General features: G+C 40.9%; 1 protein-coding gene and 1 non-coding gene across 3 annotated transcripts; both read right to left on the reverse strand.

The window, feature by feature from the left end:
- Positions 1-900: 900 nt before the first annotated feature.
- si:ch211-112f3.4 (EF-hand and coiled-coil domain-containing protein 1) lies at positions 901-11,288 on the reverse strand. 2 transcript variants are annotated; one of them, XM_034121540.1, is made up of 9 exons: positions 10,533-11,288; positions 7,898-8,339; positions 7,540-7,674; positions 4,698-4,774; positions 3,677-3,812; positions 3,453-3,591; positions 2,630-2,740; positions 1,704-1,770; positions 901-1,159 (listed from the first exon to the last, which is right to left on the reverse strand). In XM_034121540.1, exons 1-9 carry the CDS (start codon positions 11,071-11,073, stop codon positions 990-992), a joined length of 1,818 nt encoding a protein of 605 aa, XP_033977431.1. In that variant the 5' UTR covers positions 11,074-11,288; the 3' UTR covers positions 901-989. The 2 variants fall into 2 exon arrangements, with proteins under 2 accessions (XP_033977431.1, XP_033977432.1); XM_034121541.1 differs by having other exon boundaries at positions 1,032-1,159; positions 1,700-1,770.
- A 6,880-nt stretch (positions 11,289-18,168) lies between these two features.
- On the reverse strand, positions 18,169-18,241 carry trnaf-gaa. Its single transcript has one exon. It is a non-coding gene; the product is annotated as a tRNA-Phe (tRNA).
- Between the last annotated feature and the right edge of the window lie 3,789 nt (positions 18,242-22,030).

Raw genomic sequence — 22,030 nt, forward strand, 5'->3', positions numbered from 1 at the left:
GTAACTTAGCTATGCAGATATATCTGGTATTGGTTGCTTTGTAACGTTAATGAAGCAATTTACAAACAGCAAGCTAGCCAATATAGCAGACAGTTCAGCCCCTGGAGTCTGGATGAATTAGCGAACTATTTTTGTAGAATTAACTAGCTAGCTATCTGTCTACGTTAGAAAGAAAGCTAACATTAGCTTACATCAGCTAGCTAAATCCAAAATCATATTCAGACTCATGTTTTGTGTGCCAGTCATTCATCGATTCGAACCAATGGTCCAAATAAAATGTACCGATAAAAACGTTATATACATATAATTGTAATGTATTTTACAGCATTATATCAACATGATACCGGAACAGGAGCGCTAGCACCAGTATGCTGACTTTAGTTTACTTAATAGCCACCGGAGTCATATTTACAATAATTTTCTTAAAGGTCACCTATTATGCAGAATTTACTTTTTCCTGTCTTTTCTACATCAACACGTGTCCCCTCTTCTTCATGTCTCTTCTACATCAGCATGTGTCCCCTCTGTGTAAAGAGACTCTGAACGTTTCAGGAACAAAGATTCTCTCTCTTTTTGTCCTGATCCATTTATATAAAAACCTGTCTGAAAATGAGCTGATCTGATTTTGGCCACTTTATGATGTCATAACGATGTTTTGGCTTGTGTAACCATTAGCCAATCACCAACCAAGGTAACCCCCCCCCCCCACCTTATCACCTGAATCTCCTCCTAGAGCACCATTGTGTTATTTTTAACCAAATCTCTCTCAGAGGGGCGTGGGGAGTGGCTCCTTATTTTCATCTAAAGCAACAGACAGAGAATCAGCACTTTGGAAACAGGGCTGAAACAGAGGGGATTATGGGATGCTGCAATGATCTGTTTGGTGTTTGGAGCCAAACACTTCAGAGACATGTTTTGTATATATCTGAGACCTATTGATGAAAAACAGTGTAATAGGTGACCTTTAAAGTTGAATATCAGATCTTTATCTAACAGGAGATGAGCAGAGGGTTTCCGCTGCTGGTTTGACACCCTGAAGATGAAACCAGGCCTTTCTCTCTGCTCTCTCCTCCTTCATCATCCCCTCCGATTCCCAGCAGATCCCTGGAGGACAGCCGGAGACAGAGAGCGTCAGCGACCTGCAGAACCTGACAGGGACCTGTACGGGGAAAATGTACCAATTACAATTCCAACAACGAACAAATTAATTAATGTATTTGTTTATTCCACACATGGCAGTTATTTTAAAACAAAACATGTACACTTTACAAAACATGTACACTACTGGTTTTTCAGTTTTTGTTTTTATAGCGCATGGTGGAAATGAGCAGGGAGAAGATCTTATTTTACCTGCCACTTCTTAAAAAAAAAATGAAATAACCATAAATAGTCAAATAAAAGCAATATTCTTTCAGTCACAGTTGCTTATAATTACTGAAACATAAAACCAGAACACAATCAAAAGTCAACTGTCTAATTACGCTTTCTTTATACATTTTTTTAAACATACAACATTTCTTACAGCCCTTTAAATCATTCGGCAAAGAATTCCACTTCTTTACGCCGACTACAGAGACACACATCTGCTTTAAAGTAGTACGTGCAAACTGATGTTTAAAGTGTTATTTCCTCCTATGATGCTCATCCTCTGAAATTAAAACTAATTTGTTTTTTATATTTTCTGAATACTTAAACACACCTACCATCTCCAGTCCTGCACACATCCAGAGTATCCATCACTATCTTCCCCAGGGTCCTGCGGGACACGTTCTGCAGGTACAGTGAGAGATTGTCTTTTTAGATTTATTCACTGAAACAAACATACAGTAAAAACAAACACAGCTTCATATCAACATGCACAACATATTATTGTCAGGTGTAATACCACAGTTAGAGTGGGGAACCATACAGTATTGTTCGATATTGAATAAACGGTTTTCTGTATTTTATATGACTTTTTTATAAAAAAAAATATTTCATAATGGCATGGTACCCAATCACACTTTGATTTCACTCCACCTTGTATTACATAATGTCATATGTCATGATACCCCTTTCTATTTCAAGGGGTCATATGTCATAGGACCACTGTATTGAGATAAAGTTAATCATCATTATGACATTATGAAATAAAATCTGGACTTTTTTTCCAAACTCAAATAAAAATGATATTCAATAAAACAATTTCACACATCTTGTAACACTTGAGGACATAAAAAGGAACAATTCAATTCTTATTTGGACATAGAAATGCCTTGCAGTTAAAGCGTTTCACCATACCCACTAAGCTTCAATACACTTCTCTTAAAAAAAACAAAAAATATGTTAATTATTGCTGTGTAAAATATGTTCTAGACATGTACAGTTAATATTGAAAGCTCTATGCACGTCCATTAGGATGGAATAAACACTAGATGGCAGTAGAGAGAGAAAGTGTGAGTGTGAGTGTGTGCGTGTGCGTGTGTGTGCGTGTGTGTGTGTGTGTGTGTGTGTGTGTGTGTGTGTGCGTGTGCGTGTGCGTGTGTGTGTGTGTGTGTGTGTGTGTGTGTGTGTGTGTGTGTGTGTGTGTGTGCGTGTGCGTGTGCGTGTGTGTGTGTGTGTGTGTGTGTGCGTGTGTGTGTGTGTGAACCTTGTTGCGTAGCTGCAGCAGCAGTGTAAGAGCATCAGTGAGTTTCTCCTCCAGCAGAGACAGACGTGTCTTCTCCTCCGGCCTCGTCTTGTCCTCTTCTTCTTTAGGCCTCTGGCAAACACAACACAGTATCAACTTGACTTCTTTCTTCTTACATTTCTCTTCCACTACAGACTAGTCCACAGGTAATTCTCTTTTTCCCATACCTCATTTTGACAACTTGGTTCTAGAGCAGGGGTGTCCAAACTTTTTTCACCGAGGGCCACATACAGAAACATATACGAAGGGCAGGGCCACTCTCTAGAGGTATATTGCCTCATAAGTTCAGTTATAAGTTAGCACAATCAATCAAATGTAGGTACATGATGCGTGTGAGGGTTGGGAGCTCGTACCTTAAAACAGAAGCCTCAGATTGATTATAATAAGGAGGAATATGAAGGGTATATTTCAAGCTTGTTATGTAAATAAGTCATTCTTATCAACTTAGATTTGTTAGAAAATGTTTCCAACTTTAATTGACTGCATTTATTTGAAAAGTGGTCTCATTAACACATGAATACTACTGTGTAATATATGTTTACATTTATATTTAAGAAGTACAATATAAGAAAAGCACACATTTCATTTGTGGGCCATATTACATTATGCTTTTTGAATTAGCTGAGGGCCGATTCAAAATGGTCCGCGGGACGCATTTTGTCCCCCGGGCCGTAGTTTGGACCACCCTGTTCTAGAGCTTTAAACCTGTTTGTAATAGCTCTTAGGCTGCATTTGATCCATTATGTTTTAAATGAAATTATCAACTGCGTTTCTCTCTCCCCACCTTTTCTTTTTCAAAGCTGCCTCCCTCTGGCTGCTCTTGGTTTTGTCCTTTCTGGTTGTAGCGCCCCCTGCTGTCCTTAAAAGTGCTGATGAAGTTTCTATCATGCAGGTGACTCTGAGAACCCATATGGCTCTGACATCTGCAGGGAGAAAGGAAAGGAAAAGTCAGACATGTTATATGGAAAATGTGTCCACAGTGGCGGTGCATGTTAGATGTTAGCTAACCCTTTTCCACAGCTGTGCAGTCGGCTCTTCTTCACCTCCAACAGGCAGCCCTGTCCTTCCTCTCTCATCCCTCTGTCATCCTCCTCTTCATCAGAGGCATCTTTCCCTTCCACTGCTCTCTGCAGACACCCCGCCTCTGAAAACAGTAGAAGCTGGTACTTTACTTTCTTAATACCATTTCACTTTGGGTTTGAAGCCTTTTTCAGACCATTTACATGCACACCAACCTACAGTATAAAACACACTACAGGAAAAGGGAAAAACCCCTAAAGGCCCGGACACACCAAGCTGACACCAAAGAACTGACACAGACGGACCCCCGACTGTTGTGTCGCCTCACGTCTCTGCGTCTTGGCCAACAGTCACTGGAACACTGGAACACACCGCAAAGACTTCAGCCGACGGCCAAGAAGCACGTACGAACTGCGCATGCGTGAGTGGCAATAACTCTCCTTACCAGCAGGCGGCGGTAGTGTGTATTCGTCATTCAAAAGAGGCAACAACCGGAAGACAGACTGCGTGATAACCGAGAGAAGAAGAACAGACTGCGTGATACAAACAAACAACAAATAGGGTGTGCGTTCCATTTTCACTCTACAGCGAGAAGCTCATGGGGCTTTCCCGAACCTGTGTCGAGAGCTGGAGTTAAATGAAATCTCAGATTTCCCTTCTTAATAGTTTGTTTGGGTCCCTCACTTCCGTTTCGCTTCTCATGCACTGATTCGCTAGCTGAACAGCCAATCAGAGTGATTTCTTTGGCCGACAGCCTTTGGCCGACTGCCCACCGATTCAACATGTCGAATTGGTGGGTTTTCGGCTGAAAAGGTGTCGGCACGGCTGAAAAGACACAACGGTGCGGGACACACCAATCTGAGTAGGGCGTGTCAACGCTCATCGACGGCCAAAATCGGCTTGGTGTGTCCGGGCCTTAAAAGCATGATAGGGCCTCTTTAAGAGTTCAGTTAGAAAGCATTCCTGATACCTAATCCCTCAGTGATCAATCTGTTTTCCAGCCACTCACCTGTCTTGTCACAGGCGTCATCTTCACCAATTGGGTACATGTGTTGATTTGGATTAGGGATGCAGGTGCAGCGGGATCTAAGGGTGGCAAAAGTAGAGGCATTTCACAAAGAGTTTGTACTAAAAAGGCTAACTTTCAGTATAGGAGATACCCTCTTGATTTGTCTCTCTCACTGTCAAAGCATCTTATTAGCTTTAAACAAACGTTGCCTTCATGCTGTGGAGATGAAGTCACACACAGCAGGTTTGAAGTATCTCTAGTTCGTGGTGGGTGCAAATAAAACATGAATGCAGTGGCGTTTGTTAAAAGTTAACCCTATCCATTTTTACACAGCACTCTTATTCAGACTGAGTGTGACTTGTGTGTAACTTAAGCTGCTGGCATCAGTGAATTGAATTTCAAATCAGTAGAGCACAAAGGCAAATGATGTGTAAATAGTTACACACACACTCCTTATACAGCAACATCCATTTATGCACTTCCTTCAGGATTGCTGAATGATGCATCCCATTTGATCATAAAGGGGAGGTGTGTGGCCAATTGTTAATTATTAGCATAGGTAACACCACCTTAACACTATTTAAGGGCAGGGGTTGTGCAAATAATCTGCAAGAATTGGTGAGATGCTGCCAAAACATTTCACAAGAAGAAGAAAAAGAACCTCAGCAGGAGTGAATTCAAAGTACTGTTAAATTAATTGACTTAAAACACAGTAACATGTCAGTACTGGTGATGTGGGGAAATTAAAAAGCATCTAAGAGCAGTAGAAAAGCCATCAGCAGCTGAAGGATTAAAATATAATCCTGCGAGGGCTTTTATAGTTTTAACGAAGATCAAGGGACGAGCAGTACTACGTCAACCCATAATAATCCAACACTCATTATAATAATAATACAATATATTAATCTAAATCAAATTAAAATGAAGGCAAGTGTTTTTTCATGTTCTTTACATTTAAAAAGTAAGTTTCCTTGCGTTGCATTAAACATTTTATCAAATGAGTTTTTCTTATACGTTTGTTAACTACTGTATAGGATAACCTCCACATATTAAATCCACTTTATGATTTTTGAAGCATAAATAAATACAATCGCGAGCAGTGGAAATCTTACGTTAGGCTATACAGGAACTACAACACGGTCACATAGCTGCGCGTCACCACCGCTAAGCCAAAGGCGGCTAATGTAACGGCTAGTGGCGTGATGACGTTTAGTAGTTTAGTTAGTCACATGTTAGCAACAGACGTTTTTATGACATAGAAGCTCGTAGGCTTGTGTTACAACAGATCTTAGGCTTCTAGCCACAAACATGTTGACTTCGGGACAAGGGAACGTGGTCAAATCCTATAACTCATTTCTGGGTTTTAGGACTGTTGATTTGTGTTCGTTGTTCTCGCGTCCAGGAGGAAGTTAAAAAAGAGACAATGTAGTCTCGGAAAAGGTTCAAATGGGTACTTTAATTAAAGGAGAGGTGTCATGGCCATTTCCACTGATCATAATTCCATTGTTGAGGTATACTAAAATAGATTTATACTGTGCATTTTTCCAAACTCACATTGGTTTCTCATACAGCATCTCTGTAAACTACTTGTATTCACTGAATTTCACTATCTGCCTTTAACGGCTCGTTGTAGCTCCCAAAGCTCCAGCCCCCACCCTCCCTGTGAGCACAGTGTGCTCTGATTTGTCGGGACGTTGTGAATCGCGCTGAGCTCCGTGGAGGTGTTGTTTCCTTGTTTAGGATACATAGCTAAACACAGCCAAACTCATCCTGAGCACACACAAAGTCACAGCCGAAGTAAAAACAATAAGTGTGGCTTGATATTGAGTAAGAAAAAGGTTGATAAACGCTGTGAGAATGGGTCTGCAGAGAGAACTTTGCTGCGATCCCAACTGTCTGTTATCAGCCTGCAGCCAGGGAGGAGAAATCAGCAGAGCTGCCTGCACTGAGTGTGTGTGTGTGAGGAAGTCCGTGGATTGGTCAATTTGGACCAATCAGTGGGGGCTTAACGTAACGGCTCCGCGGACGTAACGTAACGGCTCCACGGATTGGTCCATTTCGTTCCGGGTACGGGTTGACATCATGCCGTACCCGGAAGAATCAAATGGACAATGACGTATCTCCAACGAGGCGTTTTGGGGAGGTATTTTCTGTGTTAGAGTTTTACTCGCTACAGGGTGTACTTTGAGGGTTTGTGACTCTGCAGACCGTTTACATGCATAAAAACCTTCATAACACACAAGGGGACGGGTAATAACCGGAAAAGCATGACACCTCTCCTTTAAGTAACGTGGTTTGAAACAAACAGAGTGATACAGCAACACAGCGCTATGTCGGATGGGGGGAAGACGAGGGAGCGAGCAAATCTCGTCACCTCTGTCTATATCTGATGCATGGCTCCTCCTCTCAATGGCGGCTCTTGACGTAAAAGGGGAACCTCCCTCCTTGTGTTCTTCTGTGTCCGATATCGCGTAAATCAGAGGATTTAGACGTTGTTCATTGTATAACTCCACACGCCTTTTCTCCTCATACACTCATTCATGACTTTTTATTTAATGCATTTTAATGGCTGTAATCATTGTTAACGTAAAACCGGAAGTGACGTCACTGTTGACAACGGAGACCCCTTTCAATAAAGCTTTTCAAAATAAACTGTACATTCATTTAGCAACAACGTTAGCCACAAGCCAATGCTAACCGGAAATGTTTTCAGAATAAAACAGTTTTAAGCTTACTGTATGTTTAAACTAAATTACGTCATTAAACATTGATTTTAATTTCTTACAGGACTCATTCCTGCTCCACTCTAAACAGACAAAAGATAAGAGTATATGTGCTGCACCTGTACTGCTGTAGCTCTGTCTCCAGCTGTGTGATGGTGGTCTGAAGCTGCGGCACACACTGAGCCACCTGCTGGATCATCCGGACCCTCTGGAGCCCCTGACTCAGAGCCTCCCTGGCCTCTTCTGCCCTCCTCCTGGTGGACATCATCCAAGATAAGATAAGATAACAGCAGTACTTCGTTCAACAGGGAGCTCACATTGGAGGCGTGGCTTTATTTATATGCACATGAACTTTAACCTTACATATAATTGCCTGTCAGCCATGAACAACAAAACTACAACGCAAATTGATATCACATGTACATGAATGTTAACACCAACCACCCATCCCACATCATCCTGGTACAAAACTCCAACCTGATCTGAGCGTTCTCCTTCCTCAGAGCAGACTCCACTCCGTGAAGCTTCTGCACTTCCTGGTACGCCCATCTCAGCTCCTCCTCCATGCGCTCATTGAACTTCATGGCCTCCTCCAGCTGTCCGTCACGTGACGAGCGAATCAGCTTCAGCTCACGTATAAGAGGGTCCCTGATTTCCTGTCTTCGTGCCCCCTTCCTCGCTGCGTCTCCCCCAGAACCACTGCACTGTCCTTTGATCCTCTGTGTTGGTACCAGCTTTCCCTGCACCAGGGTAATGGAGGTGGTTGGAGATGAAGCTGTGGAGGTGGAGATGGGAGGAGAGGTGAGGGGGAGGGTCCTCTCCCGACGGAGGGCGACTTCCAGGGCCAGGCAGCGAGCGTCGCTCCCCTGCAGCGCCGAGCGGAGGTCCTCCACCAGCTCCCTCAGAGCTGCTACCTCATCTGGAGGAGAAGAAGAAGAGAGACAAGAAGAAGAAGAAGAGACTTAATATTGATGCGGATATGGAGAGCTACAATGGGAATACATTCCCTGTCGTCTCTTAAATACTTAGATCCTCCACACTGGCTGTTTTTAAATCGCTTCTGAAAACCCACCTCTTGTAGATTGTCGCTTGTATTTCCTTTAAAGGGGACCTATCATGCAAAATGCACTTTGGTACGTCTTTTGTACATGAATATGTGTCCCCGGTGTTCCAGGGAACTCACCAAGTGTCAGAAAACACAACCCTCTCTATTTTCCTCCATACCCAAATCTCTAAAAAAGGGGCTGCAACGGATCTGATAAAAACTGATCCAGATTTGAACACTGTCCTGACGTCAGGACGGTGGCGCTACGGCTATTGGGCCAACTCCACCAATCAGGAGGAGACAGCCACGGCCATTGCCGTTCGAAAGCGCTGGAGACGCTGTAGTACATATGCCAGGCCTGTAGATGGTGCTGTTCTCACTGAATCTGCCCTTGCAAAAACAGAGCTAAATAAGTGCAAATTAAGCGAAATGAGGCATGGCTAAAATGCATGATCTGTTTGGTATTTTGAAAAAAAAAAGTATAAATATGCCTTATATAGGTATGATCCTACACTATATTATTATAATATAGCATGATAGGTCCACTTTAAATTGTCTATTTGTTTTACTTGTACTTTTTATGGTGTGTGAGCAGAGCTGTACGATTTGTTTACGTTTTGTTTGTTTATTTGACTGTACAGCACTTTGGTCTGGAGGTTTTAAAGTGCTTCATAAATAAAGCTGTATTGTATTGCTGTACTGCTCCTAGTACTAGACTCCTTGTACTAGGATGGGTTAAAAGCAGAGGCCAAATTTCACTGTGTGTGCTGTGTGCTCTGCATGTGTGACCATTAAAGAGGGTTTCATCCCTCCCTATTCTATTCTATTCTATTCTATTGTATCTTCAAAGAGTTTGACAGAATAATAATTGTCATGTATCTTTTCACACTGATTTTAAAGACACTCAAGTACTTTAAGTTCAAGGTACTTGCATGTTATTAAGTATTTCCTTTTATTGCATCTTTATACTTACACTACACCATATTTTAGAGGGTAATATCAAACGTATTTGACAGCTTCACTTGCTTTACTGATTAAGATGTCACATATTTAACATAATCACTTTATCAAATGTGATGCACTGTTAGACATTAAACTTCCTGACAGTGTATAAAATAGTTTAAATAATCTCCACGTCTATCAATTAGTAACATGCAGTAATAAAACCAGTAATAAGTTACCTTTTGAATGCAGCTACTGCTAATGGAGTTTTAGTTCAGTGTAGTATTGTAACAAAAGATCTGAATACACTCTCCATTATTTTTATATTTGGAGCATATAATGAAAGTGGTGGAAAGTAACTAAGTTCATCCAGTAGTGTGGTTAAGTTATGGGGTACTTTTACACCATTGAACTTAAAGACTTTAGTTATAGCTTGAGTAAATTCACAATCTATCATTAATCTATAAAGGACTTAGATTTGCTCCACCTTTACCAGCTGTTAACATAGTAATACATCAGTGAAAATCTAATTACCAAATATATGTATTACTATTATTACATTCTACATTATAAGGAATTTCACTTTATGTACTGAAAGAATATTTTGATGCCACTACTTTTGGACTAGTAACATTTTCAATGCAGGACTTCTTGTAATGGAGAAATTCCTATTTCTACTTTGACTTCTAACACTGTACATCAATCAAGTGGACACTGTGTGTGTGTAGGTTTGTGTGTGTGGGGGGTAACAACAATGACAGAACAGGTGGTGCTGGGTAGGTCATGGAAGGGGTTAAGAATAAATCAGGTGTCAAATCACACTACACAACCAGTAACTATAAATTGTAACGTAATATGTTTTTTTATGTTACCATCCATTCATTGTTAGTTTGAGATTTGACCAGAGTGAATTTTCTTTTTGAGGTCTGAGATGAAGTCAGAATTTGGAGATTAAGTCAGAACTCAAACATTGTTTTCAGTTTTGGTAACACCCCAACACATTATTCTCATTTGGCCCTATTCTTCTTCAGTAATAGTGATTGTGCAATACAAAATAAACAAAGACACTCTTGAACCTGTCAGTGATCTTCATTTCAATAACAGAGTGACTTCCTGGTTCTGTACCTGACTCGCTCCTGTCCTCTGCTCCTCTTCCTCTCATCCCCCTGTTCTCGGCTCTGTTGTGATCCCTCTCCAGATCAAAACTCACACATTTCCTCCTCCTCACCCTCGGCCACCGGACCCTGATCTGCCGCTGCACGAGCTCCGTATCCTCGGTAACCGGCAGCCGCCACGCGCAGTCCCCTCTCCTTGCACTGCGCACACGGAAATATCCACAGAGCCTCGAGTGGAAGTCTTTAAAGGACAGCTGGCTGGGAAGCACCGAACAAACTTCTGCAAACTCTTCATTTTCCTCGTCTTTTTCTCCACTGATCTTCCTCTTTCCAGGGATCCCCAGCACGACACACAGCGCGCTGAAGTCCTCCGCCGACACCGTGTCCTCTCGGTTGGGTACGGCCAGGTGGTGGAAGACCTCCTGCAGGTATTGGTCTATTCCAGAAGCGAGGACCACGATTTCGTTCTCCACGCCGGGATCCGGGCAGTGGTGGTGGGCCAAAGCGCTCCGAAGCCACTCGCTTTTACGCGCTGCTCTGGTGCGCTCCATGCCTTCACATAAACCACCTCAGTTAGTCTTCTTGATCTCACTAGATACAAACCAGACCACGGTAATTAGGATCGGATGTTATTCCAGTGCAGCAGGAGGCTTGTCCCTGTGGGGTCTGACCTATGGGTCTGACGCGGAGTGATTCTCTGGAAATGGAGTCTATTGAATCCTTCCCGGAGTAAATCTGATCCCCTCGGGGAAGGAAACAAAAAAAGTCTCAATGTACCGACTCCACCCTGTTGAGTGCACACTCTGACAGCTCGTGTGCGTGCGTGTGCGTGCGTGTGTGTGTGTGTGTGTGTGTGTGTGTGTGTGTGTGTGTGTGTGTGTGTGTGTGTGTGTGTGTGTGTGTGTGTGTGTGTGTGTGTGTGTCTGTGCAGAGGTGGGAATTACACAAATCCTTTACTAAAGAAAAAGTACTTAAGTTATTATAACTATTATACAGGTAGATATTATATCATTAGATTATTATTATCTCAATTAATACATTTTTAGTTTTGGTGTAGTGAGAAATACAATCATAATTCATAGAACCAACTTCAAAAGAAAAAGCAGCAAATATTTGCATTTCAGAATATGCAACCATGTTTGCGTTGTAAGAAAGGGAGAGAAAAACGTAAAAGTTATTATTCAAATGTTCATATTTTTGGAGATCTGCCCAAAAGTTTTTTTTTCTTTAGTTCTGAGAAAAAAGACAAAATTGTAAATTGATTTAAAATAATTTGATAAAATGCTAAATCCCAGAATTGTGAATATTCTTCTCAGAATTAAAAAACAATTACAGTTTTGGTCATATCTAAAAAAATCTCACATGTGGGGCCTCATTCTCTCCCGTAGAGTTACAAGTAGAAAACAGCATGACTAAATTACTCAAGTGAAGTAAAATGACCTCATACCATAAGTACAGTACTTGAGTTAGTGTGTGTGTGTGTGTGTGTGTGTGTGTGTGTGTGTGTGTGTGTGTGTGTGTGTGTGTGTGTGTGTGTGTGTGTGTGTGTGTGTGTGTGTGTGTGTGTGTGTGTGTGTGTGTGTCACTGGTTGTTTGATCTCCATTACAAAAGTGGATCACTTTTCAACTATTGCCAAAACAGTTTGCAAGTCATATATCTCTCTCACAATGATCCAGTTCTTCTTTGTTTCCTCTGATTTGGTATCAGATTTAAACACACATTTCATTTAAGTGAGGTAAATGATATCATTTGACGTTTTGTGGCACCTTGTCATCCAGAGACAAAACAAACCGCGACAATCCAGAGTGAGTCATGGTGGGTTTAAGTTACTTAAACCAATCTGAAGTGGATCTGACTCACTGTTCATTTGGTAGCAACAACAAAACAAGTCTCCTGAAACTGTGCACCTTCTGCAGAATAAGCACACACACCTTCACTTGGAAGTCAAATATGAGTTTGTTTCCAGGAAATACCTTTCCCCACCCTGACCACCACTCACACACCTGACAGCGACACAAAGAGAGCGTCTTTGTAACACACACCTAGGCATGCAGAGACCCTCCCACACACATCAATTACACTCCACTGCTGCACCTCATTATAGCAGTACACACACATGTAGTGCATCAGAATGAGTGCATATAGTATTGTCAATTAAAGAAAATGGAAAAATGACGTATTCAAAACAAGTTGTATTTATATAGCCCAACATCACAAAACACATTTGTCTCAGTAGGCTTTACAGGTTAATACACATGAATGACAATATATGATTTCAAGAATAACAAGATAGACTATAAAAACAATTAAAAATAAAGTAAAATCTCCCATATTTATTGAGACATTGATGAGCATGCTATGGATGTTTGGGTTGCTGATCAAAAATGTCTCAAAAAGGCTGGGGAAGAAGGACATAACTAACAAAACATTCCAATCAAATTAGAGCTGAATGAAGCACCTCAGGTAAAGTGAAGACATGTTTTTGTTTTCTTTTGCTTTAACGTATTAGTATGCAGTACATTTTAATTGAACAGTTTCACCATGCATGGATTTACAGCGCATAGTTAGTACATCAACCAATGCACAACCAAAACAGCAAGAGGATAGTGCTTTGTAGCTATCGGTAGCCTATGTAGCTAACTACCAAGTTCTTTGCATTTACTTTCCTTTACCCTAACCCTACTAATGCCGGATGGTGGAACAACCGAAGTTATGGTAGAAAACTAAATGCAGTGTGTCCTGTGTTGTTGATAGTTGCTAAGCTCTGAGGAAAACGGATAGTGATCCGGTCGTCACTGCCACAGCAGTGCCAGCAAAAATACCCCTTGAAAAAGCTTTTTGAGAAAAAGTTAGTCTATTTCCACCGTAACAAACATGGAGTTTAAAGAATAACTAAAATGGACCATGAACGAAACTGAAGAATGTCTACAGATGAAGAACCCTCTTTGTCACCTTTACATACTGCACACTAATGTACTGTCTACAGCAGATGAGTCACCTGAAATGACATGAGCCCTCAAAGGGAAACCATCACGTATTGTTTGGTCTTTGTTTTGGTCTGCAGCTCTAATCTGAATATGGTTGAGCTGCAGCACTCAGTCTGACTCATGGGGCTTTTACCTTTGGATTGGTGAGCGTACAGTCCAAGCCACTTACAGCTACTTCCCCAAAACAAACACACATCTTCTCTCGAGCCCTGATGATATAAAAAACACACGTATCTCCTGTGGACTGCGACATGTGTGAGCAGGCAGATCTCAGATCTGTCTCGGATCTGTTTTTCCTTTCAGACTGCCAGGGGAAAGATCTGTGATTTGAACAGTCTGAACAGTAAAGGTGACCTTTGTCAGTGCATACATGTGTGTAACCGCCCTGTGTAACACACATGTGTGTAACTGCCCTGGTTACACACATGGTACTTTTTATTAACGCACAAATGGACAGGTAAATACATATAATCAACTTCTTTATCACATGTCATTATGCAAGATACGATTCGAGTGAAATGTAATCATGTTGTTCCTTCATTTTATGCATAAAAAAGGTTTAAAATGTACAGCTTACTACTGCACATCCATCTTGTGGTGTTCATCATGCAGCAAACATTTAAGATTCGTAGTAGAAATAACTCACAGTTTGGTAAAGTTTAGTATAGTTTTTATAGCATTCTTACCGATTCCTGCACATTTGTACTGATTTTAGTGGAAAAACGTCATGCTGTAAAGAAAGGTTTCAGTTTAAGTCAGCTTGTTTTGCGCTAAAGTACAACCCTGCACACACATACTGTACAAAGCCCACCCACAGGGAGTTTTAGATGACCTTTGGTGATGTTGTTACAGTTAACTGTTAGCTGTCAGAAACAGTCAAACCTGCAGCAACACATCCATTTCCAGAGGCTCCATAACTAAAAAGGGTCTAATAACAGTGTAAAATGGGTGTAATAACTAAATAAATAATAAATAAATAATTTTGGTTTAACATGGGTTTTATATGAGTGTAATAGGTTTAATAATATAAACGTATACCCTATAGGCAATGTATTTAAGTATGAAAGTTGTAAAATAAAGGTCATATTTAAACATTTAAATAAAACGAAATGTGTCATTTTAGCCTAGATACATTAGAAAATAGCAATTATTGAATTGCAATTATTTATATGAGCTTGCCCATTCAAGGGGTAAAGTACTGTGCTTGAGTACATGTACTTACTTGAGATACAGCTCAGGGTTCCAGCTCAAGATGTCTTAGAAATATGACATAAAAGGTGTTTTGGTGAGGTTAAATGCTCCTTATTTGTGTGTGTGTGTTTGCATCAGGGTAACGAGAGGTTAATGTCTGACTCGCCCTCGGTCCTGCTGTCAGTCCTCCAGCTGCTGCTCTCTGGGTGAAAGGACCTGATCTGAAAAGGAAAGGATAGAAAGCAAGAAGAGGGGGCTGTAAATCAAGAGGAGGTGTGGGGGTCTGCAGTGTGTGTGTGTGTGTGTGTGTGTGTGTGTGTGTGTGTGTGTGTGTGTGTGTGTGTGTGTGTGTGTGTGTGTGTGTGTGTGTGTGTGTGTGTGTGTGTGTGTGTGTGTGTGTGTGTGTGTGTTGGGAGTGTGTTTGTCTTTTTGGTGACCCTCAGAGGAGCATATGGCAGTCAACACAAAGCCTTAACCCAGATCCTATCAATACTGATACCGCCTCTCAGAGGTGGACAACAGGACACTCGGGCATGCATGCATGAGCTCACACACACACACACACACACACACACACACACACACACACACACACACACACACACACACACACACACACACACACACACACACACACACACACACACACAGTGATGACACTGACCGATGTGATGAGAGGGCTAGTCCTGGTTTAACCCTGCAGCGATGTGAGGGTCTCTAAAGGTGAAGGTCTCACATGTTGACCTATATGCCATTGTTTTGGGTGTCCTCTTACTTCTTTATTGATCTGTGACCATTTCCTGTCAGGGCCTGCAGGTTCGAAGACTGAGCCACATGTTCAGGACAGGATAAGATTAGCATATAATCACATCACGTGACTGTGGACATTTGTTGTTCTTTTGAGGTCTTTTTGTGTCTTTTCTGTCTTAGTTTCCTTGTAGTTGATTTCTGTCTTTTAATCAGGATTGTGCATCCCTTAGTGGTTAATCTGTGTCTATGGTAATTGTTTATATTTTGGCAGTTTATATTTCAGGTACAAGTCAACATAGATAGACACCAGATCAGACTGAAATTATGAGGCAGGATGAAGGATCCAATACTGTAGAGGACGTTCGCCATCAGACAGCTACAAACTAGCATGGAACTAAGGAGAGTTGTTTTTCACTCACTCCATAAAGTCACTGTAAAGCTAGTATGTATGCTGACTCCACTGTGAAGACTTGGTAAGTGCAAAAACGGACACAAACTTTTCTTTAAGGAAGTTAGAGGACTGATGTAGGAAAGGAGATAACAACACAAAGCTGTTTGCCACCCGGAGATAACCCAGCAGATTGGTTTAGGTGACCCAGATGTTAGGTAGGTACCACATGGTGGAGAAGGAGGACGGTATTATCTGCATTGTTTTAACTGTCATTTAGAATGACCCTGAAACAAACCAGAAGCTGGGCGGAACAAAAACTACCCAAGCACCATTGAAATACCCCAATAAAATGCAGCAGGCTCAAACTAGCAATTGGGTAGATAACAAATCACAGCATTTCTAAGTGTGTGGGGTTCACCAATATAAGTTAATCATATGACCAACGATAGTACATTTACACTTTATTATAGGGGTTACCTTGAAGGCTAGTTGTGTAGATAGCATATTTAAGAGCTTCCTATGTTACTGAACCTGTAATCCAGTTTATTTTGTCACAGGACAAACAATCTTTTGTCAGCAGTGCTTTGGTGACCTCACTGCTCTGTTTGCTCAGGTGAACATATCTAAAGTATCTGGAGGGGGACAATCGCTGCTTTTCATCTTTGACAAAACTCTAAAATGAGAGGGGGGTTATTATATGTTTTATTTAAAGTGTTGGTTTCTGACTCACAGTGAGTTTAAAAGACTCTAAAAGCAGAGAAGCAACCACACAGGAATCACATTTTCTGTTTTACTTAACGACTGAAATTCCAGGCAAAGATACAAAATACAATTATTTAAAATGTATTTAAAGTGTTGTGTTTACCATATTAAAACAAACCTATGAATGCTATCTTCTTCTGGCAGTCACAAACTCGAAAGTCAACATTTTCAAAGTTCATGGATTGCATGGAAATGTGATCTATTGTTTTCAATTACAATAAAAGCATTTAGATGTATTTCAAAATCTTTGGTAAGGAGAAATCAATGACTGATTGCAGCCGGCAAACTAACAAAGTCTGTCAGTCCAGATGGCCAGACATCCTTAAATGAACTCCCATTCAGTCACTTTGTTGTAGATCATAAACCGGACACATTGTTCCGCCACATCTGTCAACTTTAAAACAAACCCACGTCCGCTTTGTAAATGTTATGAAGGTGTGTGTGAAAGTAAACACTCCTCACATGGAACGGTGCCTCTTCCCAAACACAAGCAGTTCATTCTAATCATGCGATCTGTGATAGACGAGGAGTGTGTCAACACGAGCCTTGACATGAGAAATTAGGTTAGACAAGAAACAGGCTCGGTGTCCACTCCTTCAATGGAGCTGTGATTTATGGTGTGTGTGTGTGTGTGTGTGTGTGTGTGTGTGTGTCACATTGTAAACAGCACTCCGCAGTGCGACAATGTAAACATTTCCTCATTCCTGAGATATCCAAGGAGCACCGTTCTACCTTTGAGCTGTCCCACCCGTGTACAAGGTCATGGCTGAGACGCATGCATGCACATTCACATGATCCACTTACACATCCACACCTACCCAACATACACTCACACACATACACACATACTTACAGTACACACAATACCTACTGCATTCCTGGAAGCCAGTGTAGAGCGAGGACGAAGTTCAGGGAGAGATGAAGCATGTGGCTACAGGTAGAGCTGCATTATTATCAGGGTGTGACTGACAGCACACACCACAAGAAAACAAAGTGTCATTTGCAAACATGCACAGAGTTTAGATGCTCAAACATTTTGGGAATAAACAAATGACACATTCCTTGCTGTTTGCACATCTTCATAGTAGTTCAAGCATCACCAATAGTATCACTGTACTCCATGTTATGTTACACTGACACATCCACATAACATTTACCATTGAGGTAACTTTTCTGCCGAAACCAGGGACCTTTAGATCTTCAGTGTAACGCTTTCCCAACTGAGCTATTTCGACACAATGAGCCTCATTTGGTGGCCGTAGGATGGAAAACAACACTACATTGTTACTGATCATCCGACCAGCATTTCTGCATTTTAAATTGCAGGTATGAATGAAACTACATGTCCACCAGACAAAGGAACTTAACCTCTGGGATCTATATATATTTAATCCCAACCAAAGAAAAACACAAAATCTCAAAGCAGACAGTGGCAGCAAGTACATCTTTTAACTTGAGCTAGATGGCAGTCGGGTTCTCACATAGCATCTGACTTACATATCTACAATTTTACACCCAGGCATGAGTAAACCTTTGACCTACAGACAAAGGCACCAAATCAGATTGCCGAAACCAGGGATCGAACCAGGGACCTTTAGATCTTCAGTCTAACGCTCTCCCAACTGAGCTATTTCGGCACAAAAGGTGACATAATGGTGGCCGTCAGAACAAAAACAACACAACATTTAGTAAAGACAATAAGCCTTTTCAGAGAGTACAACTTTCAACTAATGCTTGATGGCAGTTTGGCTGTGGCTTCTAACAAGCTGGACATGGAGGTTTCAAGATGGGACACTATGAAATGTTGCTACCATACAAAAGAAAATATTGACCAAGGCAATTTGTAAATATTCACAGTATTATATGCAGGTGAAATCAGCGGGCCTACATTAAAATGCATCCGGCAACATCTAGACTAGAATGAATACAGAGTACAATCAGTCAGAAAATGTCAAGAAAAAAGCACACATATTTAAAAACGTAATGGCCAACCTATACACTATCTCATAATCCTAAATAAGTGAAGTTTGAAAACAGGTAGCGGATTGTAGTCATTGAGGGGGCCAAAACCATTGAGTGCAGTAAGCTCTAATGAAGGGTTTTGGACGCTGCAGGAATATGTTCAGCACTGCCTGAATGCATGAGGCTGCTGCAGAAAGGATATTATGGGAAGATTAAACAGATTTATCCATGTGGGCCCAATAATGGCTTCCAAATAAACACAGCAGACAGACATCTACCAAACTTCCTGTGGACTTGTTTATGTATTCCGGTTTAGCGCACATACACACCAGTTGTGAGGGGGTTGCCTCCAGCAGTATAGGGAACAAGTTTGAGCAGATTTAATGTGGCCGGACATCCGCGGTTATTCATCTCATTGTTCACCGGCTGTTTGGCTCTTTGAGATTTTAGTGACAGGCAGCAGAGTCATGATGAGCATGAAATCCAGGGTTAGTTAGAAAAGACACAACACTGGACGGCAACCCATGATGGGGAAGTACAATTTATAGAAAGAAGGTTTATCTGCAAAGTTTTATTCTGATAAATTGACGTACTATCCAAATGGAAGTGTCCCCCCCTTATTTTGTGAAATTGTATTTTTTACCAAACTTTTATAAATGAGCAGATGACATCTCATATTCTATGTCCTATTTTTTTCAGTCCAAAACACAACAATATTCACTATTATTTAATATGTGTACAATAATAATAAGATAAAATACATAATTACTTAATTATTATTAAAATTGTATTTAAGTACCGTACTTGAGTGAATGTGCTTAGTGACTTTACACCGCTGTTGGTTTTACATGCGGGGGCCCGGGTTACAAAGGTAACATGTTTTGTCTTTGGCTATGCTCAGTCAATTTAAATTTGACATTATCTCTATGTTAAATATCTTATATATTACATTACATGTCACTTGTTAGACGCTTTTATCCAAAGCGACTTACATACATTCAGAACTCTGGGCAATCCCCAAAGGAGCAATTTGGGGTGAAGTGTCTTGCCCAGGGACACAACGACATGCTGACTGCAGTGGGACTTGAACTTGCTATCATCTGATTCAAGGATCAGCGCACTAACCCACTGAGCCACACCCTCCCTATATTCATATATATCCGTCATGCTTGCAATGCTGTAGCTCATTAATGCTCCTCTGCTCACAGTTCCCCACGAGTAACACAATCAACATGCCATTCTGCTTCAGCGGTTTATCTTACTCTGATGGCTTACTTATGATGTTGGGGTAAAGGTACAAATTAAATCCAAAAAACATCATATAAGCATTCATATTTAGAGTATATCATGTGGTCTAGAGGTATAAGCATTGGTGTTACATGTGGGGGCATCAGGTTTAACACCCGGGGGTAACATCTTCTATCTTCAGATATTCTCAAAGTCATTTTAAATGAACTTTATATGTTAAATTACCATCATACGTAAGCCATCAGAGTAAGATAAACCGCTAAAACAGAATGGCATGTTGATTGTGTTACTGTGGGGAACTGTGAGCAGAGGAGCATTCATGCGCTACAGCATTGCAAGCATGAAGAATATTAGAGATTTACTTTATCACAGGGAAGTTATTTCATATTGTAGTTTGATTAAAAAAAATCGGTGTTGCACCTTGTAGACTTAACCCTGTGTTCACTGCTCTCACTACTGTAGCATTTGTATCACTATACTGCCACCACTGGACAAAGAGGTGGTACTGCAGCCATGTAATGTGCCCCAATGTAATATGTGTTGTGAGGGAATTATCTATTGTCAACCCGTGGTTTGATCTTAGATCGTACTTTATTGATCCCAAATTGGGAAATTGTTTTTGTTACAGCAGCATAAAAGGCATTTTACAATAAAACAAAACTACAAAATATACAAGAATAGAAATAAAATAAAATAAAATATAAAATATACATGTCGAAATAGAAAATATACATGCAGATATTATATATACAAATATATATATATATATATTCAAATATATGAAATATGGAGTGTGCAGCCAGTTTTGTCTCAGTGTGTTAACTAGTTGTGGCTTGTGTTTGTTAGTTTTTGGAGATGTGCTCCATTGTGTATTTTTACAGTGTTTATTGTTATCGATTTATTTTGTAAGAAAGTTGTTTTATTTTGTCTTCAGTTTGTTTTGTAAGTTGGCTTTTGAGCACTCTTTATTTTCATATATTTAAGCAATAGCTCACGACAGGCCGTGGTATATGGCCATTATATCACAGTTAAGGGGGCGTGGTTCGGCCCGACGCGAAGCGGAGGGTCGACAACCCCCTTAACTGTGATATAATGAGCATATATCACGGCCTGAAGTGAGCTATTGCTTTTATAAAACGGTTACCAAGTGTGGCAATATGAATGAAAAATACACACTCTAATTTAAATAGTTGTTATTATTAAATAATGATGTTCAAAATAAAATAGTCCGTCCGTTGCCTTCTGCACAAAACATAGTGCGAGGTGGTTGCTATGCAACAACACTAACAACAGCTAGCGAACATATTAGACAGAGAGCGTTGATCCATTATTTGGCTATTTATTTACATTAATTTGTATGTTGCCGTTTATTGTGCACCCACTGAAAAACTGTCCAGCATCAGTAGCATGGCTTACGTGGTTATAGGCTGAGGTTGTTCTAGGCTGTTGCTTGGCGTGGCGAGAATATTGCTCCACTTTCTCCGGTCCCCGAGATTCGGCTTCCAGTAGCTCTGGAGAGAGCTTTCGCACCTGTGGCCACTAACGGTCATAATTTCTCTGCTTTGTTTCAAGACCCGCATCAGAAAGCTTTTGAATGGTGGTACCTTTCCAGTTGGTCTACCTGCTCTTCACGTAGCTCTACATGTCGTCGTTTAGGTGCTTTTTGTTCTGGAGATAGGCACTCCTCAATCCACTCCTCCATAATAAGACCCCCCCGGAGGTCGAAGTTAATCTTAAATGTTTCCATTTTATGCTCTGTAAGTTTGTTTCGTAACGGAAGAAATGTAAATATATTTATAAAACGGACAAGTCAAATCAAGCAATCTGATTGGTCGATAGCGTTTTTGCGGACCTTTTTGATTACAGATTTGAAAACATCGTTGCTTGCTTTAAAAGTAGCACAACTCATTATGTCAAACCTTGGAAAGTATCTAGATATCCCTGCCCTAATGCCAAAGGAGCTGCACACTGAATATGTTTTTGCCGTTTGATGTCTATGTCTGGACCGCTGCGTAAAAAGGAGGGTTTCTGCCCCGTTACTTCTCCGCTGCTTTCTTGTTCCAGTTTGAAAAGCAAACTGCGGGCAGTTTGCTTTTCAGCCCAACTGTATACAGTTTTTCTCAGACGCGGAGGGATACTGACTTGTTGTGAAAAGTAACTTACAATTCTACCCGTGGTATACGCTCAGTATATCACGGCTAAGAACCAATCAGATT

This window comes from Trematomus bernacchii, unplaced genomic scaffold, assembly GCF_902827165.1.
Source record: "Trematomus bernacchii unplaced genomic scaffold, fTreBer1.1, whole genome shotgun sequence".
Lineage (NCBI taxonomy): Eukaryota > Metazoa > Chordata > Actinopteri > Perciformes > Nototheniidae > Trematomus > Trematomus bernacchii.